Source organism: Ochotona princeps, chromosome 25 (genome assembly GCF_030435755.1).
Source record: "Ochotona princeps isolate mOchPri1 chromosome 25, mOchPri1.hap1, whole genome shotgun sequence".
Lineage (NCBI taxonomy): Eukaryota > Metazoa > Chordata > Mammalia > Lagomorpha > Ochotonidae > Ochotona > Ochotona princeps.
In genome coordinates this window covers 13627029-13654429 of record NC_080856.1, presented here as the reverse complement: position 1 = coordinate 13654429, position 27401 = coordinate 13627029, and the positions used below count along the sequence as shown (strand labels likewise).

Genomic DNA, 27401 nt, shown 5'->3' with positions numbered 1-27401 from the left:
GATCCATTTGAGAGATGGCACAGAGAGAGCATGCCACCAGATAAAGGAAGGGCAAGGCAGGCGAGGGGATAAACACACAAAATAGCAGAGAAAAGGAAACACTTCAGGGTTAGATGCGTCTAAATTTTCAATAGACATGTCAGTTGAAAGTTGAAAGAAACATAAAGTCCGAGATATAATTATTTCACTTATCCAGCCAAGTGAGAGTAAGTTGGAGAGGGGTATTACCACTTGCAGGTGACCCAATTTCTCTAAAATGAACTCATAATCAAAAACTGGAAATGTCAATGCTAAAAAGGGATTGACCACAATGTACTTGTTCTGCCTAAATTTGTGTGTGTGTGTGTGTGTGTGTGTGTGTAAAACACTTCACTAGAAAACATCAAACAGCAGGTGGTACTTGCAATAGACAAAGAAAAAAACACAAAATGTATTGGTGACAACTCCACAGGGATCAATCCTCATAAAACCATTGCAATTCCATTATTTCCCAACTGCCGAAATTCCTGATGCTATTTTTAGAGCGATCCTTAATTGTCATGGCCACAATAAAGTGGGTGGAAAATAAATGAGTCAGCAGAAAAAGACATTAAGACCAAGCAGCTCATCACTCCACACCAGACTTAGAAAATATTATACATTCCTTCTTTTAACAATTAACTCACAAAAGCAGAGTGGAACGAATGTTGCCAGTGGCTTGGCAGGAGTTCACAGGGGGAAATTCTATCAAAAGGTCACAGTTGGTTAGAGGAGAGACAACTGAAAAATGGAGATCTAGTGTGTAGCATGATGACCATAATAATACTATTTTTGCATAACAGAAAATGGCTGAGAACAGACTTTACGTATTTGAATGCAAACAGTATGTGAGATAATATAATGATTATTAGTGATTAATAACATCAACTACATCAGTCATAATTAGTACTGAATCATTCTATAATGTTTACAATATCAAAACGTAATATTACATATCATGAACATATACACACACATTTTTCATGTAGAAATCAAACCTTAATAAAGCTGGAAGGGAAAAGGCAAATATTTGCCCATTCTAACAAGTTGAGAATCAGCCCATCCTTTCCGGTAGAGTGCTTTATGATAAAAAGTATGGTTGGCAAAACAGTCTTTTTCTTCCCACTCTGTTCCTTTTTATCTAACTACACTTTCTGGCATTTCTGCCTATCTCTAGGGGTAAGGCAACTTCTAAAATTTTATCAGTGCTACCCTCTTAGGGAAGCAGTCATCTTAGCACTTGAGGAGGAGGAGGAGGTGGGACATAATGATGCATGTAACGGGATTCCTTTTCCTAAGGAACTGATAACCTAAAAAGCCAGACACACATCTATAAACAGAATATAAAGCAGAATGGGTCAAATGTATACTTGGGGGGTTGGGGTGGAGTGTGGTTCTCTATGATTCACATTCACCATAAAACTGACTATTAGGAACCGGGCCTGGTGCGGTGGCCTTGTGGCTAAAGTCCTCACCTTTGAACACACTGGGATCCCATATGGACACCGGTTCTAATCCCGGCAGCCCCGCTTCCCATTCAGCTCCCTGCTTGTGGCCTGGGAAAGCAGTCGAGGACGGCCCAAGGCTTTGGGACCCTGCACCCACGTGAGAGACCCTGATTAAGCTCCATTCTCCTGCTTTGGAGCAGCACAGCTCTGGCCAATGTGGTCACTTAGGGAGTGAATCATTGGATAGAAGATCTTCCTCTCTGTCTCTGCTCCTCTCCGTGTATCTGACTTTCAAATGAAAATAAAATATATCTTTTTTAAAAAAAAAACCTACTACTAGGAACTGGTAGTGCGGCATAGCATGTAAAACTGCTGCCTGCAATGCAGTCATCCCATATGAGTACTGCTTCACTTCGCTGTTCGACTTCTCATCGAAGCCCCCTACTAAAGACCTAGGAAAAACTGCAAGAGACAGCCCATGTACTTGGGTCTCTGCCACCAGTGGGGATGACCCAGATGGAGCTTTTCACCACTGTCTTCTGCCTGATGCAGCCCCGGCTGTGGTAGCTGCCTGAGGAGTCCAGCAGATGTAACATCTCACCCCCTCTCTCTGCTGGCCGATCTCTCTCTAACGCTGACCTCCAAATAAATAAATAAATCTTTAGAAGTATTTAAAAACCCCTGCTATTAAAAAAAAACTAAGATTTAACTGTCTGATGAACACTCTAATGTCATACAAGAATCATATTAAATAATTTGTAAGCTTTTAATTGTATGCGCTTGTTGATTTTTTTTTGTTATAGTGACCTCAGGCATTAACTGGAAATGGGTGTCAGAAATATTAATCCTCCCCATAATAGCATATGTAGGGATGAGCACTGCAGTATACTGTGCTATACCCAGCTTTGGATGTTCATATCAGCATCAAAGTGTTTGCTCAAGTCCTGGATACCACCCTGGTGATGTGTCTTCCTGCTGGTAGCATACGTGGCTAGCAGATGATGGTTCAACAGCAGATGATGGGCCACCCAGATGGAGTCCCTTGTGCCTGCATTTGGCCTGGTCCAGCACTTGCTCTGCTGGTTATTAGTGGATGAACTGTCTGTCTCATTTACTCTTTAAAATAAACATATCTTTGGAAAAGTACAGCATATGGCAGCATAACAGTGTAGTTGATAAATGAAATTAAAATGAATTACATTGGATATTTTTGAAATATTTGTGTTTTTTTATATAGCTAATCTTCCAAACAATGTTCCTAGTGATTATATCTAAAATAGTAAAGCATATCCAAGTAACATTAAGCTCTAGTCAGTAACAGACAATATTCTCATTATCTTTTAATTTTGGAATGGAGCTATATTCTTTTTTATTAAAAAATGCTTCATGTTGATTTAAAAAGCATGTTGAAGTATATGTAATTTAGTACTGTATTTCAAACTACATATTTTTTCTTAGCTGTCACCTGAGGAGTTTGTGCTAAGGGAAATTAAACAATGTAACAATTGCATGTAAAACTTGAATTTTGTCAATGTCAACTTCCTGATTTTGGTAATTATACAATATGGGTATGCTACATGTTCTTAAGGCATGAAGAGAAAGCATGGTTTCAACTTGCTTTCAAGAAAAGCTGGAACAGAGGGTTCTTTCCTTCCTGTCACCATGGCAGCAGACCCCTCTCTCTCTAGAAAAAAAAATCTTGCTTTGCACATTGAAAAAAAAAAGACGGGGTGCATTTTAGGCAAAATAGCTCAATTGTCTAATCCTCCCCCTTGCAAGTTCTGGGATCCCAAATGGGTGCTGGTTCACATCCCTGATGCTCCACTTCCCATCCAGCTGTTTGCTTATGGGAAAGCATTAGAGGACGGCCCTAAGCCTTGGGACCCTGCACCCATGTAGTAGACTGGGGAGAAGCCCCTAGCTCCTGGCTTCATCTTGGCTCAGCTCCGGCCGTTACGGCTATTTGGGGAGTAAACCAGAAGATGGAAGATCTTTTTCTTTATCTCGCCTTCTCTCTGTAAATCTGTCTTTTCAATAAAGAAAAAAAATCAGGAACAGAAATATGCATGTGTAATGTAAAATGTATGTATCCAGGTGTCTTCTGTGTATATGTTTGTGTGTGAACACATGTATCTGCATCCTCCTCTCACACCGGAAATCAGCAGGACTGAGGTCATGCTTATCAATTACATCAATTCAGAAACACCGAATTAAATGAGTATGTGGTGAAGGAGGATAAAGCAAATGTAGTAAAATATTCACCTCGGGAAGCCAGGAATTTTTTATACTGCTCTTAAAACCGTTATGTGTCAAGTTCCTTGAAAAATGAATAATAAAAAAAACCTTGAAGGAATTAAAAAGACAGCATGGATCACAATATCACCCATTCCTCGAACAATCGAAAGCGTCACATTCTATATTTCTGTTGCCAACAGGTGGTGCCAATAAGTACTATTTTTTATTTTAATATTACATGGCATAGTTTCTAAATGCAAAATTTCAAACATCAGGGCACTGATAAAAATCTGAGGTATAATGCCAGTTTTGTAATAATGAATTAAATGCCTATTTTGGTATACTTAGAATTAGGGCTGTTGACCATAGCTTAAATTGCTCAAAAACCTGCTTTCACCTGAGCCAAATGAAGAACACTGCATTCTTCCTACACAGGGTTCAGCTGCTCTTTCTGCGGTGTGAGTCCCTTTAAACATCTGTAGGGTTAAAAAGTACAGTCGGTAGAAGTGCAACCATGAACACTCAAGTTACTAGGGCAGAGAAATTCTAGAAATTTGCCTCATTAGCAAAACTGATTTCTTCTGGTTGTAAGCTGCAGGTGCAATCTACAGTAAACAGTATTCCATAACATTCTCAAATTGTACTTTCTCTCAGGACATCCTGAACCACAGCCAATGATTTTTACATACTTCATGTCAAATCTGAGAACTGAAATGGCCGCAATAAATCATACTGGTTTAGAAAAGTTCACATGCTTAGAATTTAACTGCTGCTTTTCAGAGGTCACATTTATGATAACCATTTGATCAATAAACCTACACTACACTCATTTTAATGAACATTTTTAGAAATTCAAATTCTCACTAATATTACTTTTGGGATTCAAACTTTTCCACACCACCATAACTTTGGAGATATGAAATCACTCAATGAAAGTGAATCTCACCACAGAGCTATATTCATTCAATTACTCTTTATTTTTTAAAATTAAATGGATCACTTGCAATTTTCTCCTAGATTGTAAACTCAACAAAGATAGTGGTTAATGTACCTTTGAGAGGTAAGTTTGAGGTTAGAAGGGAAAATCCCAGTTAACTAGAAGAATCCCGTTATCTATTAAAAAGACAAGATTGTAAGTCCAAGAGATAGGAGAACATCAATAAAACATTAAGGACTGGAAATTAGTTGGTGAAATTTGTTTCTAAACTAATTTCAAAGTTCTTCTTTTCTCCTTTTTTAGTACAAATAACAAAGAAATTGCAGTAGAAAAGCAGGAATAAAAAATTTCAGAGTGAAATCAATTCCTTTGAAAATGTTTAATTGCATTGCTTCCATTTAGTCAACAATTTATGGTCCAAGGAGGAAAGAAAGGAAGCCAACTTATCTAAGCAGTGTGAGCATCCCAATCTCCCACTTCAATTTCTCGTTACTCCTGCTTTGTCTGCTATTTTAAAGCAAGCCATTCTAATGGCTGCCTTTCAGTAATGAAGGTGAGAAGCTCCCAGGTGTCTACCTGCTGGCCATGTAAACTCCCTTTCCTCAAGAACAGCAGCGACAGGCAACAACCACTCATCATCAAGACCAAAGGATACACTCACTGGTGGCAAGAGTAACAGTTATTCTAGCTCTTTCCTCAGCTACCTCTTCACTGGAGCAGTGTTTCAGAGTCACGGGCTTATGGTGAGTCTTAGGAGAGGTGGAAGGCAGGGAGCAACGATTAGAGGAACAGAAGACAATTAGAGCTGGTCATGTCACCTTTTGCAACTCAGGCTTGAAGGAAGAAGGATGCAGAAGGGCTGAGGTTGAAGCGCAGGCCCCTGTAGCAGAAGCCAGGTATAAAGTGCACAGTATCGGCTGGGTAGGAACCCAGGCATCACTGCAGGCAGCCGAACAGGGATGGGACCTGCCAGGGAGCGGAAGCCCTTTACAAAAGGCTTTACAGCTCCATGCAATTTTTCTTTTAATCGCAAAGGGTACAATAAGCAGTTTTTATTTCAGTATAAATGACTAAGAGACTCGGGGAATAAGATGGTTTCGATCTCATTTTCTGGTAGAGTGTTACACAGAATCCCAGTAAGTACAAACGGACAGTCAATCAAATGGAAAAAGTCCATGGAATATGTGGAACACATCTAAGTATGAGGAACTGCCCCAGTGAGTAGAATCTGAAGCTGGCTCAAAAACCCAATGCAGCAAAAAAACAAAACAAAACAAAACAAAAAAAAAACAAAGGATATTAAATCAGTGTCCATTTTGGACTTAAGAGGAAAGAGCACAATATTTCAGAAGATGACTTCAAGAATATCCAACACTAACTACACACTTGTCTCAAGTCCCATGCTATGTGCTTTGCATCCACTGTCTCTTAATGCCGTCCATAATACCGAGAGGATGATACTCATCCTATCCTAGTGAAACCACAACTCAAACTAGGAAAAAATGCTTGTGGAGATAAAATTCCCAAATACCATGTTACACTCTCTAAGGAATGGCTTCTGTCTGTAAGCAGAGATCTGTGCTTTGCAGTATATAGAATCCTAACTCCTAACTAAGGCCTACGAGATACAGGATCAGTCTCTTAGGAAGCTACCTGGGGGCAGAAAATACGCTGAATCATTGAGGCTTCACCATGACTCAAATGACAATGGACTGTCAACCTTGGAGTCAGGACAATGATATATTCAAACAGCCTGACAACAAAAGAATTTTGTTCTGCATGTGTCATACTAAAAAGGGGCAAACCTTAGAAGTCAAGAAGCAGCTGGGAAAAAACCAGATCCTAGTTATTCAGGACTACATGGTATGGAGGTCAGAGCATATATGGAAAGGCCGAAGGTTATGGTCAATTTTAGTCTTATTTATTCACGTAGAGAGCAAATGGAAGATTAAGAGACTCAGGAATTTCAGAGGGAAAGAACACATGAACATTGGTCACCATCAAGTCCTCTATCCCTCATCTGTGGCATTCATTGTCAGTTTGTGAGGCAGAAGAATTCAACAAGCTGTTATTGTCTCCACCGAGTCTGGAACAGTGCAGTTCCACAAAAACAGTGAGTTATGAATGGAATCTGAACTTTTCTAGGAGCTATGTTAGAAACATGAAAGGAAATAAAATCAATTCAATCATATATTTAGCTTAATATACCTACAATATCATTTTGATAAATAAGCAATATAAAGATATTAACAGAATATTTTACTTTCTTTTTATGCTGCTAAATCTTCAAATTCTGGCATGCAGCTAATGATTATGGCACATCTAGCTCAACCTAGAACTGTGCTAGGCCAACACATACTGAATACAAGTAGCTAGTATCTATGAATTAGACAGCAGAGACCTAATGTATATGTAATAACAATATAATGGTTAATGGCATCAGTAAACATGCAAAGATTTAGAATAAAACTAACACATTTTGTTGGAAGTCTATCAAAGAATTGGGTATGAGCAATTTTAAAAATAATCTCTCTATACCATCCCCTGAGGGTATACCAGAATAAAACTACGTGGTCCATATCAGCACAATTATAATTCCTTTACAGGAAATGAAGACAGGCGCACTTGGCAGTTTTTGAAGTATGCTGATTACCTATTCCAGGCTTATTATTTCCTCTTATACATCAGAGGTTCTGTCCTCAATAGCAAGTGCTTCAAGACTTTTGTTTATTTAGTGGCAGATGTTGGACTTTCTCTAAGGCAAATGACCAACTGCGTGAAATAAAAACTGTATTACCACCTCAGCTCTTGGTGAGGGAGGAGAAAACTGACCCCCTCACTCATTTAGCCAGAAGTATTGTCACATGTATGAGCTGTGCACTTAGGGCTCTTACTGAACAGAATCACAAGGCTTTCTCTTTGTGGGCCATTTTGACTGACCAAGATACACTAGTCTGAAAAAGCTTGAAAAAAAAGTCATCTGAATTTATATGTGGTTCTTCTATTTTCCAGATAAGTCGGATGACAACATAAGTAACTATATCCATGGTGCATTAAAAATTAGTCCTAAACTTCTTCCACCCCCTGCGGAAGCTCCGGTTGGGAGTGGGTGACCTCAGAGTACTCGGCCTCCGAGGGCATCCAATTCCCTGTGGCCTCCTTGCAGAAACCAACGTCATCGGAAAGACAACCAGAAGCCCTGAGCGGTCCTCAGAAACAGAAGAACAATACATGTTCTTCGGAACCAGGGAGGAGAGCTTTCTCTGGTCCGAGCCTGGATCCACCTCTGGACCCCCGCCCTCCCTCGCAATGACCATTGGGAATGCTTCGAAAACCCCTCATAGCAAACAAACAATCATACAAACTAAAAAAACCTAAAATAAATAGACAAACAACAGAAAGTAGAGCTTGAAATCTGACAGGAAAGAGCTGGCGTGGATTGGCTCATGCCTCGCTGGGTGGGACACAAAGATTAGTTACTCCTCACCATGGTGTTGAGGATTTTCCTGCACATCCCCCCCCCCAAAAAAAACGTGTTCTGCACCTTAAATGTCAACAAATATCTTGTTAGAGTTACAAGCCAGTCTAGATTATCCTAAAATCTGCCAGGATCAGCAAAATTATACTTCAACACAACAAATAGCTAAATACTAAAATGAAATAGACACGAGACAGCTGAATGGTACCTTATAGCCATTTTAAGGTAGATCGCAGCCGGTCCTGAATATAAACTAAAATTGAAATGTCAATGAACTAATCATAGGTTGTGGTTAGGACTTGCTTTTTTTTTTTTAACATACTGGTTACTCAAAACCATGTCAATTCCATAATATTGCAAATTGCTGTTGATGTTATATTGGGACTCTTAATTGACTGGGATGATATTCTACCAGCTCTAACTTCGGACCAGAAATGGTCTCCCCAAGAAACTGTTCAACCCATCTGGACAATAAGTAGCTGGACTTTATGCTTGGTATATGTTTGCAAGGAAAGAATCTTGATTGAATTTGAACTGTAATACTGCATCAAGGTGGAGGAATCCACCAGGGGGGAGGGGCCGTGGGGAGGGGTGGGGGGATTCCCAGAGCCTATGAAACTGTCACATAATGCAAAATAATTAATAAAAAAAAATTAGTCCTAAAAACAGCATATTCAGCTCAAGTAACAACTTACTTAATTTTAAGTTGTTTTATGGCAATTAAAGCACATTTCACAAGTTATTTTGCTTTAATGTGGGTCACAAAGGTAGATAGAAAGCAATGTTTACCAAATGTTTGCCTATTGACCCACAGACATGTATGCTATATAGGTAAGCTAAGTAATCTTTATATGCTAAAAGAAGCAAAAGATTCCATAATATCTTTTTTTTTTTTTTAAGATTTTATTGTTATTGGAAAGCCGGATATACAGAGAGGAGGAGAGACAGAGAGGAAGATCTTCCATCCGATGTTTCACTCCCCAAGTGAGCCGCAACGGGCCGGGGCGCGCCGATCCGATGTCAGGAACCAGGAACCTCTTCCGGGTCTCCCACGCAGGTGCAGGGTCCCAAAGCCTTGGGCAGTCCTCGACTGCTTTCCCAGGCCACAGGCAGGGAGCTGGATGGGAAGTGGAGCTGCCGGGATTAGAACTGGCACCCATATGGGATCCTGGTGCGTTCAAGGCGAGGACTTTAGCTGCTAGGCCACGCCGCCGGGCCCAATCCCATGATATTTTACAAGGATGATATAAATACTGTGATTTCTGTATTATTTATAACCTATAGTTGAATATATTTCATTGCTCCCCAAATAAGCACATATATATTTTCTATTTTTCCTTATAAATGGTACAGGATATTTCACTTTGTAATCACTCTCCTTAGCCAACTTTAACCCGTGAACCTGTATGTTTGTTCTATAGCCAAACCATGACACTGCAATATTTCAAGATTCAGTTCCATTGGACAAATTCTGCTGCTCTGCTTGTTTTAAACCAGACATGGAGTACATTTTTCAGAGTTGCAGTGCAAGCTTATTATTACAAAGGGAGATGTACCAGGATGTGGCCTGAGTATTTTTAAAGTTTAGGAGTGAATGGAAAAAATGAAGGATTGATCATTATTCTCTACACAAACAAGAGAAACGCTTGAAATAAAGTGTAGGGAAAGTCCGCCAGTCCCATATACTCACCTGCATTGGAGCCAGTCAAATTATAACGTGCATTCAACTTTTTGATGATGTTCTCATGGATTTGGTACCACTCGCTCTCTGTATTACACCTGTGAAAACATTAACACTCAGTTAAGCTTTACTGATGCATGAGAACAAACAATGACCTTGATGGCACATCTGTTCTTTTTGTTAAAACACACTAGAATGTACTTCTCTAAGCTTCCTTGGAGAGGCCAGTAATCTGCTACAAGTGACTGATAATTTTAACGTGGTTGCCCTAAGATGAGCAGCAATGCCCATGCCCAGGAATGCCTAACCACCTGCTTCGCAGTATGAAGCAGCTGGGATGAATGGTACATTTCTGAAAACACTGTTACTGTAAGAACAGCGAGATTGTGTGTGTGAAGATTCTTGTTTCCATACTCAGCAACACTATACAAATTATGTGTGGCCTCCTCAAACAAAAAACAGTATCAGAGAACACTGTCCATGGTAGAAGGTAGTGCAGATTAAGATATCAACTCTTCTAACTGAGCTATGTTCTTTGGAAAAATTATTTAACCTGGTTTTGCTTTGATTTCTGCACTTGTGATATAGGCTTACTGCCCCAAAACATTAAGAAGTATTTGTTTAGGGTAATGGCTCATAAATGACCAATAAAAAAAAGAAAAAGGAGGAAATAAATGGCCTGATTAAATAAGTAAATAAATAAATAATAAATCAATGTTCATCCCCAGTGAGTCTCCACCTTTTGTAACACGACGAGGTTGGACTCGTCAACAAAATGCACCAAAACAAGCAAAATGAAAGTGATGTGAATACAGCTTTCACAGGTGATAGGCTGGCAAAGGGCAGTAAAAGGACTAAAATTTTTCCACCTTGGGAGAAGTGGTATTTCTGTGTTCCTCTCTTAACATCACTACCATTTCACGTTTGCACGTATCACCTGCCAGCTGGTGTGACTTTGTGCAGATGCTGCAAGTCACCTGCATCATGAGGACTGCATCTGGGACTGTGGATACTTAGTACTTTGTAGGCTGTGGGTACTTAGTAAATGCTAGTTGAATGCAATGCATACATGGCTGGATGTGTGGTGGCTGGATCAACAGAAGTGTGGACACGTGGGCAGCTGCATGGATGGCCCTCTGACTGGTATGAACTCCTGATGACTTTCCAATCTGGCTGTGTTACCCATCTTTACTGCCATCGCTTTCCCTGTGGCACAGGCGAGGAAGTCCCTCATGTGGACATGTTTGTGAGTTTGCCAGTTATCTTTGATTAGTTACAAACATGCCCTCCAAATGCTCAATAACACTGCACAGTACAGATATCCCAGGGATCACATAGGAACTGGCAATTCACAATTATTTGCTTGCTTGCTTGATTTATTTATTTATTTTTCATTTATTTATTTATTTAATTTATTTATTTATCATGATCACCATAGGCTTATCCAGAATAAATGTGATGGAGATTATTTTTGAATTAGTTAATGGTGAGATAACAAACTGAACACTGAGCCTTGGGAGGCTGGATAATTATGATGGAATGTAACCATCATCCTTGTCCAGTTATAAGACAACAAATTGCCATTTAGTGCACTGTGCCTCCAGTTTCCTTATTTTATGTCAATGGGATTAGAAAAGTTACTTTCTATCTTAGAAGTGACCTTAAAACTCATTCCTTTAACATACAACACTCAACATAAAATTACAGCCCCTAAAGCAAGTGGCTGGCATATCTTTCAGCTCAGACAAGGGATCTGTTAGTGCTCCCCAGCTAAGTCTACATGAGCTAAGGACTTGGACATCTTCACAAAAACAACTTTCTTCCACATTCTTTCTAGCAGGCACTTCTATAAAATGTTTTTCTAAATCCTTCCTAATAATGTACACTGGCTATTTTAACTGCTTAGTATTCTTGAAATGGCTCCACAATTTGCTGAATTCACATTTTAAAGGCTTTCCTGTCAAGCAAGAATTACATGAAACTTTATAACATGCCTGAGAAAAAAATAATAGACCAAAAGGAACTCCCACAACAAGCAGTACATTTTATTTTTATGAGAATGAGCATCTCCCACAAGCACAGGTGGAATTCACCTAATTTTCTGCAAGGGTTGGAGGCTGGCTGCACAGCCTAGGATAGGATTGTGGAACTGTCGGTATCTCAGTTTTTCCAGTGCAAGATTTACCCTCCACCTGAAAACAGTGCTACTGGAAGAAATAATGAGACTGTGTTCATGAAGATGCCTGTTTCCATAAACAGCAGCACTGCACAACAACATTATTGCATCACAAGACAGTGTTACAAAATAAAATCCAGCTATTTTAAGAGTTCAAGTTCTGGAGTTGGACAGTCTTGACTGCCAAGCTGGTTCTCTTTCTTATTGGCTAGGTGGCTTACAGCAAGTCTTCTAACTCTTGGTTCTCTTATGTACACAACTGAGCTAACAGCAGCTGCTTTGTGAAGAGACTTGTGAGGGGCTGAATCCAGTCCCTTATAGCCACCACACATACAGTACTGGGAAGTTGTCACCAGACATTACTATTTCATAAGAGTTCTGGCTTTATGAATACCAGCAGGGTTTGGGGGAAAGGTCATCATGGATTTCAGCTCAACAAAAGAAACTGAGGGCTGCCATAAGACAAACAGGCCAATAGGTTTTACTACCAACTAGTTTTGCCAGACTTTTCAAATTCAAAATCAAGGTCACAGGTTTCATGCCCTTTAAAAGCATATGGATAAATCTTTGACAACGATTATTTAAGTCCCCCTGGGTGGAGAGTAAATCCTTGAAATCCTAGAGCAATGGAAAAACAACAACTGGATTATACATATGTCGTCCAGACAACAGGATAACTGGCATCTGCTGTATCAACACAAACCGTGGACTAGAAAAGTGGAGCAAGCTAACTCATGGGAGTGGCCAGCTGTGTGATCCTCAAACCGGAAATGGAAGCTCCAGGGGTTCTCTCTGAGGCTGACATCACTATCAGCCCTCAAATATCAACCTGGGGCAGATCTCAGGACAGGCAGATCCAAACCCACATGCACTTAAAAAACCACAGAACTTAGGATTTGGACTATATCAAGTGATCTTATTTAGTAACTTAAAGTTTATTTGTGTGCCCACTCCACTATAAGGTTGAAATATGTTACCAGGAGGCCACCAAAGTGAGCCCCGATGACTTCAGTACAACTACATTCTTACACAAAGACGAAGAACGCTGTACACAGCATAGCCATGCACACAGGGTGGACACAGCTCAAGACGAAAGCAGACCACAGAGTGGTCTGTGACAGGCTGCCAGCAATCCAACAAAAGACTGGAGAGAAACAGAGAGCTGATTTCACCCTCACAGCTCTAAGAAAAAAATGAACCCTGCCATGATCTTGATCTTGGATGCCAAGTCAGTACATTCTGTTTCAGTCCCACTGGTTTAGTAGTGCTATAGCAGGCCCAGCAGTCTCATACAGAGAAGAGCAATCAACTGAATCTCCCTTGGCTAATTCTCATTAATTTATACTAAAACATGTCCACTTTTCAAGAACAAATTAACTGATGGTAAAGCCATGCTAGAAATATAAATTCAAAGGGAGTATTCTGCACAGTAGATGTTCTACCTAATTGATAAACTGTCTGTATTCATTAGTTCTCAACTTCCCAATTCTTTTTGCTGGAAATCAATGACCTGTGAGTACACACATATAAAGATTTTTGGGTTTTTCAAAAATGGTTCATCAAGTCAACCCACCCATGGCTTTTCTGTTACCCATACAAAGCATCCTCCACCTAGAAGCAGGCACAGACCGCGTGGACCCACCACGTGTACGTTTCTTACATGTATACTTTCAGGATGAGGTCATCCTTTGTTTCTCCTGTCAGCAGGTCAGCGATGCTAAGAACCGCACAGCCAAAGGGTCGCCGGTACTGAACACTGCACGCATTCTTTTTTTCCCCTGCTCCCATTCGACCTGCACAGTAAAAGAGTAAATACGACCCACAAAGTCATTTGATTCCCTACATCTTTAAAGAAACACAGAGCTAAAATAGCGACCCTACAAAACGCAGCTAGGATGGAAAACCCCCAAGTTCAAGGTAACAGAAGTTCCTGCTTCGGTCCTGGACTCTTCTCTACCTAACCTTCTGACTCGGGGCAAGCCATTGGAACACTGGGCTTCCGTTGCCATTGGTCAATTGTTAAGACTGCAGTTCATTCCATGCTTGGGAAGCACCTCCCTTGCTGCAGGGAGTAACAAAGACTTTCCAAAGGTTCACAGCATAAAAGGCACTAATGGCACATCTTCCATTCTCGAGTTGTTTTTTTTTTTTTTAATTCAAAATTTAAAAAGTATTTCAAAAATTTCATCTCTTTATGAGAACAGTTTGAGTCTTTCAGGAACAGAACAAGTCAAGTGCAGTCCATCAAATGGCCACAGTCCAGGTGCAGAGCTCGGGCTGCAGACATCTCAGCCCACACGTAAAATCTCTGCAGGTGCCTCTGACCATTACAGAGTTCCTCCTTGTTTAAATGGTCATATCCCATTGATATTTAGCTTATTATTTGTATTGAATTATCTGTGCTCTGTTTGATGATAGAAAGCTGAAAGTATATTGAAGTTGAAATATAAGAAGTTAATGTGGAGTAAAATATGCAAAGGTCTCCAGACACCCGCCAACAGATCCATAAATGCTTTCCACCCGAGCGAAAATGTGCTATTACACATTAAGGCTTCTGCAGTAATTCCAATGCCCAATGCTAAACAGAAAAGAAGATGGTGCTAGCCCCGTTGGCTTTTACTAACCGGCAACCAAGTAAAACTACCCTGTGATAGGTCACTTTCAGGGAACTGCTTGCTAATTACACCTTGATACCCTCTTATCAGTCAGGATCAAAAACCCTTAAAATGGTCAAAATAAATCTGTTACTTTTTAGATATGTGTATTAAAAATAGCATTAAACGTGTTAAGGGTGCCTGTTTCATGTTCATAGCCTGACGCTGGAGAATGTGGTGAACTTCCTAGGTATGTGACTTCAATTAAAGTCCATTTTCAAATCAAGCATTTTATAATGTCAGTGTATAAATTACCAATCACATTTTTATCTATATAATGTATCTAAAAATTTAAGTTTGTTGTATATTAAATGTATTCTACAAGATGTTAAATATGCTAGATTCTGTAAGTGTTTTCCAATATTTTCACAGCAAAATCAAATTTGGAGAAAGCTATGGGAACCAACAGAATTAGGAAAGCATGCTTCTCAGATACCTCAGTAAGTTGACAACAATGTAGAAATTAAACATTTTCTTATAACACCTTCTGTAATAATGGTCTGCCACATTTTGCGCATTGGAAAATGCACAACTGGAACAAAAGTTATAGAAAACTTAGCTCTGAATAGTTTGATTTACAGCAATAAATTATAATTGCAAAAAATAGAAACTCAACAAATCATTTAACAATTTACAAAGCAAGAGACCAAAATCTATTCAGACAGATGAGGAGATCTCCTGAGCAGCTGAGGAACCCAGGAGGGAATCACCAGCTTTCATGATGCTTGGGTTCAGGTCTGACGTTGACTACTTTCTGACGCAGATAGCAAATAAATGACAGTCACACAGAGAAGGTTCTCACACTTTTTCCTACTAATGAAAAGTGCCACTACTCACCAATTCGGATAATGTGCACAGTGATAAAAATGTCCTTTCTTAGCTCGCTGCTACCCAAATCCTACCAAAAAGCAAAGTTCAGTTATTTTACAATTCATAATCTGTGCAGCAGTACTTAACAGGACACGGCTGATTATTTTCACAAATTGCACAGGGGAGAGGCCTTTTTGATAATGTATTTATACTAGAAGCACATAATTGAAATTCTGTCTTAAAAATATCATTGCAATCAACCTTAGGTCTACCGATATCAAATAATACTTTAAGACAAAGACTACCATTGATTTAGTTTCTCATCCATCCTTTCAACATTTCTTAAGCACACACTAAATGCCAACTGCCAGCCTATACACGATCTCTACCGTAACACTGGCAGGAACATAGACAGGTCCATATATACTAACAGCAGTATTGAGCAGGTTAATAAGGAAGTTAAACAGTTGGGAATGGTTGCTTTCAGTGTTCTGGACATTAATACAATTTGCGTGTTATTTATAAAGCTTAACCAAATAATTTAACCAAATTATTTTTCCTGAGTAACAGCGCAATTGGAAGATTCCACTTCACGAATGAAACAAGCTTCACATACCACAAACAGAGAGCAGTGTCGTTCTGGTTTATCTGGAGCTTTTGGAAGCCCATTTCTATTCAGCCTCAAGAAAAATCTCTCACTGCAAGAGAAGAAAAGTTTAATGTTTTGTAAATTATCTAATTTTTTACCCAACTGTTCTTAACGTTTATTATGTCATTCATTTGACATCAGAAATGTCTATTTATATATATGCTTTCAAGACAGCAAACATTTGCTTCACTTCTGAAAAAAATGGCAAAGGAGCAACTGCAAAACCAAAAAGCATAAATGCATTTATAAATAAAAATTAACTTTCAAAGAATAGGATTACATATCTGTAATATGATAGTTGTTAGCCAAAGGTAAATATAAACGACCTAGAAGAGGGAAAAAATAAGCAAATGTGTTTTATTCTGGGTGCTTAGCACTCATTAGAAGGCTTCAGATTGTATGGTTTTATAAGTCTATAATCCAAAACACAAATACAGGTTCTACAAAATAAGATTCAATTTTCTTTGATGTAAAAAGGAAAAGATCTGAAACTCCCCACTGAACTGGCATTTGAAAAGACAGAACTACACAGATGTATGCAAATCCAATGATGCTGTTGAGATTGGACTAATTCCAATCAATAAATGACCACTTAAATCTAAAATAACGCATGACACTACTTATTCGTGCTTAAAAAAATAAAACGATGATCTACCTAGGAAAAGTGTCAGCGGAGCTATCAATCTGGCCTGAAATTCAATATCTTGGTGCCTAAGATAAAACTAAATGGCTGGCTGCCTTGGGGAAGGATCACACAACCAACAGGCAAAGCATGTAAAATCACCGAACAGTGTGCCTGTGGTCAGGCCAGCTTCAGCCTATGGAGCTAGAAGGCACATGGAGTGTGTGGCATTCATAAAAGGCTTACTCTGCAAAACTCTTTGTTACCCACTACTTGATACTTACCTTAAATAATGGATTTGTCACCCAAATATCTACAAGCAGGGACATAAAACCATAAATAAATTTCTAATGGAGCCTATGTATTTGGATTTAGAACACGTTTATTCTTTTTTGTGACACAAGTCTCAACAGATACATTTAACAGATTCAGTTGCTGGGTTTACTTCACCTTTTCCTTATACTGTGTCTTATTCTTTTTTTTTTTTTTTAATCTACTTTTATTGGAAAGGTGGAACTACTGGGAGAAGGAGAAACAGAAAGTTCTTCCATCTGCTGGTTCATTTCTCAAATGGCCACAATGGCCAGAGCTCAGATGATCAAAAGCCAGGAGCCAGGAGCTTTTTCTGGGTCTCTCACGTGGGTGCAGGGTTCCAAGGCTTTGGGCTATCTGTCATGTACTGCTGTCCCAAGCCACAAGCAGGGAGTTGGTTGGGAAGTGGAGCAGCTGGGACACGCCCCAGCACCCACATTGGATCTCTGCACATGCAAGGAAGAGTTTAACTACTAGACTACTGTGCCAGGCCCTATTTTCCTGTTCTTATATTGGGTCTGACCTATCAGAAAGGGCAACCAATACACATTAGTATGGGGTTATTTCCACTCCAATTCCTAATGCTTCTCTCCCATGGGCAGGGTCTGAGAAAGCATGAAGAGTAAATGCTGCAAAAGATTCTTGACTGAATTTAAAGCTTCCACACAATATTATTCTGAAAAGAAGCTGGGAATGGCAGATTCAATTGAAAATGCAAATAGCCTAATTTTGTCCCACCGTCCCTTGCTATATAATTCAAGGAAAAGAACTTCAAACTCTGTTTATTGTAGAAGCAAATTCATTCTAATTTCAAATTTAAAGAAAAATCAAAGGAAAAACAAATTCATCTTTGGTTAAGAAAATTGTTTTCAAGTAATCATAAGGGAATAATTTTTTCCTAACAATTCATCCATACACGGGACTCTGCTAAGATATGTACACAGGTTTACTAGTTTTATACTTACTATGCCTTAGGAAGTAGGAACTACTATGATGCCCATTTTATAAATAGGAAAACTTAGAAATAGCAGATGGTGTTAGTTAAGGTTACAGAGCTGGCACGAGGCATAGTATGTACTCTATATCCTGTGCTAATTCAAAATTCTGGCACTTTCTTTGAACACCACAAGGTAAATCCTTTCATTGTTCTAAAGAAACATTAGGCACATATTTCCAGAAGTTTGAGATAGAGAAGTCGTTCAACTACCTAGGATGCCCACAGGACTCTCCCCAGCCTTTCCAAGCAAACAGGAATAAAACCTGCATTAATCTTCACTGATCGGATTTCAAAATGGTCCTTGTTTTGAATTTGTTATTTGGTAATTTTTTCAATGAAACATAGCCAGAAAAAAATGACTTGGGATATATATTATTTCATCACACGAAGGCAAAACACATAAAAGATTTAGAAACCGAGTTGCACCTAGTCAGAACTGCTACAGCTCTCTTTCTAGTCATCAGCCACTTACTGACACACACTTATTATAAATTGGAGAAACACACATAAGCACAGTGAACATTATCCTCTATTCTGTATCATAGACAACACACTCCGCTCTCTGCTTCTCTGAGATGTATTCCAGCTTGAGGCTCCCACTCATCTCTGCTGAAACATTTCAGATAAATCAGACTTTTCTTTCTAACAGGTCAGTCTTAAGTGATGAATACCACAAAGACTAATATACAGAAGTCAATTGGGTATTTTAGATATTAAAATAGCTTTAGTAATGAGTTAAAACATTATTTCATAGCTTGACATTTCATCAATATTCAGGTAAAACAATGTTTCCTAAAGTATTTATTTCAGAAAGAGACATCTTTTGCATTGTCACCATTTTAAATCACTGGTCTAGACGGGATCCTGATTATGCAAACATTATATTGCATCATATTCCATTTCAGAAAGAATGTCAATATATACTAAGTCAATGACACAGGCCTTAGTTTAAGCACACCTAAAGGAGCAGGTAAAAATAGAATGTAGACAGGCATTATAGGCAAGTAAGTGATGTGCAATTTTTGTAAAAAAAAAAAAAAAGATAGTTTTCAAAACACAAGGAAAAATGAAAACCTCAGTGGTCAATTAAAAATAATTCTATTCACTTTGTGGCATACTGATATCCTCAGACCCAAGTGAGCTCTCTGGCTTTGATGAAACTGGGCTACTGAATCAGCAAATGGTCTTAGAAAAAAAAGATGCATGCCTATACATTTCAGAATCTTTCTATTACAATTACTCACTGCTACACTTATCATGTTTGGAGGATGCCAGACCATATGCCTTCATGGCCAGGAGAAAAAAAAAAATAGAACAAGTCAATTACATTTCAGTCCAAAACATCTAAAAAATCTCAGAGCTATCTCAGGTGACCTTTCTTTGCCCACATATAAACAAAGAATGGCATTCTATTCTTAAAATATATATATATATATATATATATATATATATATATATATATGTATATGTATATATATATATATATATATGTTTGAATTGAAAGGGAGGCATACAGAGAGAGAGAGAGAGAGAGAGAGAGAGAGAGAGAGAGAGAGAGAAGACTGAAAGAGATGGTCTCAATGGCCAGAGCTTCTCAGGTTACACGCAGGTAGGTAGTTGGATCAGAAGTGAAGTAGCCGGGACATGAGGTGTCCACATGGGATGCCAGAGTTTACAAGTTTAGAATTAGCCTGCTGAGCTGCAATGCCGGCCCCAATGGCACTCTTTTCTAACTCTACCGTAAGTCTGTTCTTTAACAACTCAATGTTAAATGTGATCAAGAAACAACATTAGCTTTGGTAAGATTTATTTACAAGGAGGTGAATATCTCTACAGATGGAAAAGCTTCTTGTCAGTTTAAAACCTATTTATGATAAAACAGTCCTTTTTCGATCTAAATGCCCAGTCTGTGAGTCAGGATTTCTCATCCTCATTTATGACAGTCATAAGTACCAGTTAACAGGCAACATGCACTCAGTATCTTAGGGCCAATTTCATGCTTGGCAAATGACAGACTTTTTCCATGGCAATAAATGAAAGCAACTCATCAAGAAATTCTTCTTAGATAAGACTACTAATGTGCTTTCCAATTTTACAACAAAAGCAACATAAAGGTCCTGAACTCATGTGATTAAAGGGAAACAGAAAAAGGGAGGTGCTTATACCAGGGTTATCTAAAGGCAAAACAGACTATAAGTTTTCTTTTTTTAAATACTGATGCCTCAGATTCACTTTATAGATATTTGAGGGTTGAGGGATTAAGCAACCAAATAATGTGATGATTTTTGCTTGGACAGCAAAGGATTTGGCTTCAGATCAGTGATATAATAGGAGTTAATATTTTAAAGTATAGCCTAATCTTGAATTCCAAGCCCATTCCTTACTACTTGGGATGATTTTAAATCACATCATGCTATAATTTTTTTTTCTTTGCAGAGAAAATAGAGAACAGACAAAGCCCTTTCCAGGATGGGAAAGCTCAATGATAAAAGAAATACAATGTTCTTGAAAATCACAAATAAATGATGTACAGACCTCCTGCAGATTCACATGGCCAGTGTTACTACCACACTAAATAACTGAATAGTAAGTGAAAGAAAAAAAAATTGTTCTTGGCAATCAATGCAAGAAACTGGCATTGCAAAGACTTCTTGGAAAAGACCCCGGACACACTGGCAATAAAGGTAGAAATAGATAAATGGGATTACATCAAGTTAAGAAGCTTCTTCACAGCAAAGTAAACACTCAACAGAGTAAAGATGCAACCTATAGCATGGGACAAAATATCTGCAAATTATACATTAGGATGAAGCCAGGAGTTCTTTCACAGGAGTGTCGGTGAAGCAACTAATGGAACCTTACCTGCTACCTCTCAGGATACACAACAGCAAAAGGCTAGAAGCAGTAACAGAACTGGTGTTCAATCTAGGAATTCCAGCTTCTGTTGGATGCAGCAGGTGTTTCAACTTACGGCTAATAACTGCTAGGCCAAAGGCACACACCATTCAGGTGCTTTGTTAACTAGAGTTCTACAAACCTCTGATTGGATATGCAAATATTAATGTATATGAGAACAGGAACATTGTTTGCCTTTTCTTTGGGGGATATTGTTTACATAAACTTGAAAAGGAATCTCAGGCACTAGAAAGGCTAGAAAACATTTGTATTAGACTAGATATACTTTTGTAACCCAAAACTGAAATATATTTCATAGCATGCAAACAGACAGTAACAGGAACTCTAGCCTAACAATATTCCTAGACTTGGATCTTAGCAGCATTTGTAGTACCACCGGAATGTAAGTTCAGTAAGGGTAGGATTTATTCTTCTCTTTTTTTTGGATGTCTAAATCAATGATGCAGCCGCAATGCCCGAGGAGAGAGTGACCCAGTGGACACTTGGGTCTGAATGAGTGAATGAATAGACACCTGCAATTCCAAAGAATGGTTGGATATTAATGATGCTTCATCGTAGTACAAAGACAGATACTGTCTCTACTTAAGAACACAAGAGTTCTACATGGGAATAATTACTGGGGGATGCAAGTTTTATGAGATTTTTAGTGTGGCTGTGTATGCAACTCTTGCTCCCCCAGAGACAGGTCTGAGAACAGAGTTCTGATTAACACAGAGTAACACGAAACAAGTCTCTTAACATTTCTGACACACTCAGACCTGGAACTCTTTTATTAAGAAGCAAAGCCCACCTGCTGTGCTGGGAGGCTAGCAAACCTGAAGACCATATTCATGCAATCCCTTAATGCTTTGCTTCAGCAACAAGGGCAGACTTGGTATTGTCAATTCCCACCTTAGATCAGTTGCTCTTCAAGGTCTTGAGACCATGAAAAGCAGAGGACAGTCTTATCTTTAGAAAAGGAACGAGTCAGGACCTTGTCATTAATACTTCCTCCATCATCGCAAAATCACCGTGGGATGCCAATGGCAGTGAACACTAAACAAGTCCTTTTGAGGTGGATCGCTATGTGTGACCACAGCTTATCCTGCAAGAATTTGGGGGAACTAAATCACTCTGAATTCTCTCTAAGACAGTGGGAACAGAGTAGAGGAAGAAGAACAGATATGATCAGATTTTTGGCAAAATGTGCTTCAATTTAGTCATTTTGTAAAACACGAGCAGTTTTCAAAGGGTCTTTGATCACCTTCTAAAATACTTTTAAATAAAAAGAGAGACATAGTCTGAATAGGGATGCAGTTAAAGGGAAAGAGAAACCCAGGTCAGAGTCCATTTACTCTGAAATGTTTGATTTTCTGCAATTTTGAGTTTCCAGCCACTAACTATTATGATAATGTAGTAATTTACAATTTTAAAAATATTTGGACTGTCTGGCTTGACTCTCACCAAAAATGCTATACAGAAAAGAGTGGATCAGTTTTATCTTGGGTGTTCTTAGTATGAGTAAAGCATTTCTTCCCTTATTTTCATTTGAATTCTCCTCCTGGCTGAATTCTTATTTAAAATGTTTCCCATTAAGGACATCAGCACACCCCTAAAGCAATTATTTGTTTTCATAAATGACACAGAAATGTGAGCAACGAGGAATAAACTACAAATCTGATTAATTCTGAAGTGACAACAATTTCAATGTTCATGCACCTGCTGGAACAATCAAATTAGGTAGAAGAGGAGAGGGGCACAGTAATACTGTTTTCCCACAGGAAGCTAGAAGCTTGGTGGCTGTGGACCACTGGCAGGCAGACACCCACGGCGAAGACTGTCAAGGAGTCTAGTAGACGCAGCAGGAAGTGTTCCCGGCCCAGTGGAAGAGCTGACATTGCCCCAATCCACGGAGGATCCTAGAACACCTCCTCCTGCTATTTTGTGTTCAGCGTCGTGCTTCCTGCGTGTCCAAACAAACCTTTCCCCTACTTTATTGCCTTCCTTTGGGGAAGTGCAATTCTGAGGTCCTTTTATAACAGGAAGCCAGAAAAAAACATCTGTGCTCACTATTTTTCAAAGTTAGAAACACGGGATGCTCCCCATTTTTATATGAATAGAGATGCTGAATTTGCATGATTGTGCCATAAGAAGCTGTAAATGGTGTGTGAAATGAAAAAGGCTGGCACAGGGCACAGAGGATTTAAAAACAATGTTTGCTTGCTTTCTTAGCCAATTAAGGTACTACCAAATTTGATGGAAAGAGATAGGCATTTTTCCCTAGTGTGATCACAAAAACTCTTTTCCCAAAGAGCTTCCTTATTCCTTAAAGATTTTTCCCAGTAAGAGTCTTTTCCAAAGACGAACAAATTCTTTCATTTTCTTTTTAAAAGTGAAGAGACTGTCAGATCATGCCTGCCTCTAAAGAGAACTACTAGAAGCTACCATCAGCATTTCCTGGCTTGGCCTCATCTTGATGCTCATTTTCTATCTTACACTCTTCCTCCAGTGAAGTTTCGGTCATCAGACCTACCAACTGTTTGGTGCACTATTTCCTGAGCTCCTCTGAAAAGGAGAAAAAAGCTAACTTTCCCTATCCCGTTTGGCTTTCTGTTACTATATTTTTCTGTTGCTAAAGCATTTTAAAGCAAGCCATATATCTCATCCCTTCTTACCTGCTTACTAGTAAGATCAGTAACTTCTTAGAATGTATAATTTCTTTTTTCTAATATTTATATTTTTTATTTGAAAGGCAGGGCTACAGAGAGAAAAAAAAAAAAAGGAGAGATCCTCCATCTACTGGTTAACAACTGCCAGGGGTTGATGAACCTGAAGGAGTCTGGAACTCCATTTGGGTCTCCCAAATGGGTGAAAGGGGCCCAGGAACTTGGGCCATATTCTGTTGCCTTCCCAAGCGTATTAGCAGGCAACTGGATTGGAAGCAGAGCATCTGGGACTCAATGGTGATAATCTGGGATGTGGGCACGTAAGGCTGCAGCTCACTTTGCCTCTGATGAGTTCTTCAAGACGGAATTTAAGGAGTGGGCAGACAGCTCAGAGGTCAAGACACCCCTGTCCCATGCAGGACTTTGTGGTTTCCATTCAATAGCTCAGGCTCCTGACTCCAGTTTCCTGTTAATGTAGACCATGGAGGGCAGCAGTGTTACCTCAAATAACTGAGTTCCTGCCACCAACACTGGACAACAATCTGGACTCCTGGCTTCGACCTGGCCCAGCCCTTGTGGGTACTTATGATATGAACCAGAGAATGGGAGCTCTGTTTCTCTTGCTGTCTCTATAAAATAAATACATTTAATATAGATTTAAATTTTTAAAAATTCCTAGAGTAATTACCACATGCCATTTCTGATGATGTTAAAGTATGTTTCCAGCTTTGGTTTTCAGTAAATTATCATCATTACAGCTAAGATTTATTAATCAATGATTAGGTGTCAAGCATTATACCAAGATTTTAATTCTTAAATAATTTCAAGGGAAAGATATGATTATTCTCATTAAGCAGACAAGTTAATAGCACAATAGGTGTGAATGAACTTGGCTAACTACTAAACTAACTACTACAGTCACTATTTGAATCTAGATTACTTGATTTAGATACTAGATAGTGGTATACAACACACAAGAAGGTATGTATACTAAAGATGGAGAGAAATTAAAATATTCTTTAGAATTTAGTGGGAGACCATATTTTTTTTAAATCTGCCTTATAGATTTTAGTCATTACTCATCTTTGCCTTAAAAGGAATGGCATACTGTTTACAAAGTACATTACTCGCTTTTCTGTCACTGTGACAAAATTCTAGAAACAAGCAAATCATGAAGCAACTTATGAAGTTTTCATGGCTCATGACCTCAGAGGTCCGGAGTCTAAGACTGGGCAGGCTCCACTGGGTTGACCACTAGCGAAAGCTTTGCTGCCGGTAGAGTTCCAACAAGAGGCATAGCATCATATGGCAAGAGAAAAGGCGTACATCTATCCATATCATTCTGACAAAGCCATCATGATTTGGCTACGGGAGCTCTGCCCTTCAGAACCCAGAACAACTCAATCACATATCAATGGCCCCACACGCACACATCAGGACTGGATTAAATTGCCACCTTTTTATTATTATTGACATACAACTTTGGAGATAGCACTGTTATCACTGGGACCCTTGTGTGATATTTACTGTATTAACTTATATCCAAGCCATAGCAGAAGGTAATTGTAGGCCATGGAAAATTTATATGGAAATAAAACACTTTTAAGTGTTTAACTGTATGATACAGGAAAAAAAGATTACCAAACTTCAGAAATGGATGTGGATGAGGTACTAGGAGAGGGTAAATTTCATCTGTATCTAATTACTAGGATAAGACTTTCTGTATTTAATCATCAAGATAAGTGTTTTTCCAGAAGTACTACCCTTCTGCTATTTTCTCAAATGAAAGCCCTGGCCAGCAGTTTGCATGTGGAACAGCTATACACAAATTCACGTACCAAATGGTGGTATGCAGGTCCTATTAAATACATTCTCAGATGAGAAAGGAACACAATAACAGATTAGTCCCAAGATAAATTTACAACTTTAATTAATGAAGCCTTAGAATACACCAGTAAACAAAGTAATTATAGTTATAAGGGAAGGACTCAATACTGAGTTATGTCATTTTCACTGGCCCATGTAATTTACAATCTGTTGTAGATTGACATCTATCAACAAAGCAAAACAGAGAATTAATATACACACCAGAGCACACAGAGTATGTGAAGCGTAAGCACTGTGAATATTTCCACCACAAAACACTGCAGCAGCCAAGCTAAATGCAAGCTACAACCAAATACACTTAGTTTGTTTTCTTTATACAAGTAAAACCGATAAAACTTTTACTTTGGTTTACACATACCCACACCATTCCCCTTCTTCATTTTGTGTTCTGTAGCTAATCACCCCACATAATGCTGAGACTTGTCTCCAGATCCATTAGGACCTTGATCTACCTATGACTTCCCTTTGCCCGAACACAGTCCCTCCCTCATCATTGGACTCTTCCTGTAGATTAAAAAAAAAAATCATCTTCATTTATTTTTTTTGAAAAGCACAGATACAGAGACAGTGAGGATGACAGCAATAGTGAGAGTGCGAGAGAGAGGGATCTTAAATTCCTATATAATGGATATTATCATAATTGAATAATTCATAATTTATAATTATGAATATTAGTCTTGAAAGCTCTACAGGTATTTATAGAGTAGAAGAGTGGATGGAAGATGTCTTTTCTTTTTCTTATTTTCAACATATATTTATTTAATGGCAGTTACAGAGTGGGAGAGAGAGAGAGAGAGAATGATTGATCTTCCATACACAGTCAACTCCCCAAACTGCCACAGCAACCAGAGCTGAGTCTGTCCAAACCTGGGAGCTAGGAGCTTCTTCTGGGTCTTGAACATGGTGCAAGGGCTCAAGGACTTTGCTGCTTTCCCAGGTGCATTAGCAGGGAGCTGAATGGGAAGCACAGCTGCTGGGACTCAAACCAGCACCCAAATGGGATGCAAATGCTATAAGAGGATTAGCTTGCTACCCCCACTGCATCAGCCCTAGAAGATCTCTCTGATTCTAATCAAGGAAATCAGAAAATTTTACACAATCACTGAAACAGGGAAGGAGTGATGCTTTTTAAGACAACATTGTGAGAATTAGAAGGGGACTTTGGGGCCAGACTGCCAACTGTGTCACTCTGTTTTGCCTCTAGCCATTAACATAAACTAGGGCATTGTGGCTAACATCCCTGTGCTGGGGTTTCCTCATGGAAGTTGAGCTAAAAACAATGTATTATTGCACTTGGGACAAAGCTTGGCAGGCGATTAGTGTTCAGCAAATGTTTACTATTTATTTCTTAAAGAAGGGAAATTGAAAACGGAACGTTCTACCCAGTTGTCTGGGTAGAATAAAATATTCTTAATTTGGCCTCTGCAGGTGCTGCACCCACTGGCCCTCCCAACTGTACCTGGACAAGGTAACTTCCATGATCCACAGACAGGGTAATTACAAAAGATCACACTGTCCGTATCTTACCTTTTCTGTACTGTCGCACTGATGAACCTACTTAATGGAGGCATCTTTTGGACCACTGAGGCTTTACTGTTTGAAATCAGACTTGCACTCGCAAAAAATGAAATAAATCAAATGACCTCATCTCTTTAGAAAATATATTACAAGGAAATTGAGAGGAAATAGGAAACTAAAATGTGATTAAAAATACTTAGCAGCAGTTACAATATATGTTACCTCAATTGGGGTATTTTTTTAAAAGATTGATTTGCAAGACACGGGGTGAGGTACAGAGGAACAGGGAGATTTTTTTATCCATTGGTTCACTAAATAACCAATATGACCAAATGGTCACGACCCCAGGGGCTGTGCCAAATCATAACCAGGAGCCTGGAACTTCTTCTGTGTCTCCCATGTGAATATCAAGGGCCCA

The 27401-nt window shown here is 39.0% G+C and overlaps 1 protein-coding gene across 5 annotated transcripts in view; it reads right to left on the bottom strand.

Moving 5' to 3' along the window:
- Positions 1-27401, bottom strand: part of DOCK4 (dedicator of cytokinesis 4) — a 365221-nt gene that overhangs the window by 142797 nt on the left and 195023 nt on the right. For all 5 annotated transcript variants that reach the window (XM_058655014.1, XM_058655015.1, XM_058655017.1 and 2 more), the window contains exons 9-12: positions 16054-16135; positions 15465-15525; positions 13634-13766; positions 9807-9895 (exon numbers count right to left, since the gene is read on the bottom strand). In XM_058655014.1, coding sequence (XP_058510997.1) covers positions 9807-9895; positions 13634-13766; positions 15465-15525; positions 16054-16135 — 365 coding nt within the window. The remainder of the gene's footprint in view (positions 1-9806; positions 9896-13633; positions 13767-15464; positions 15526-16053; positions 16136-27401) is intronic.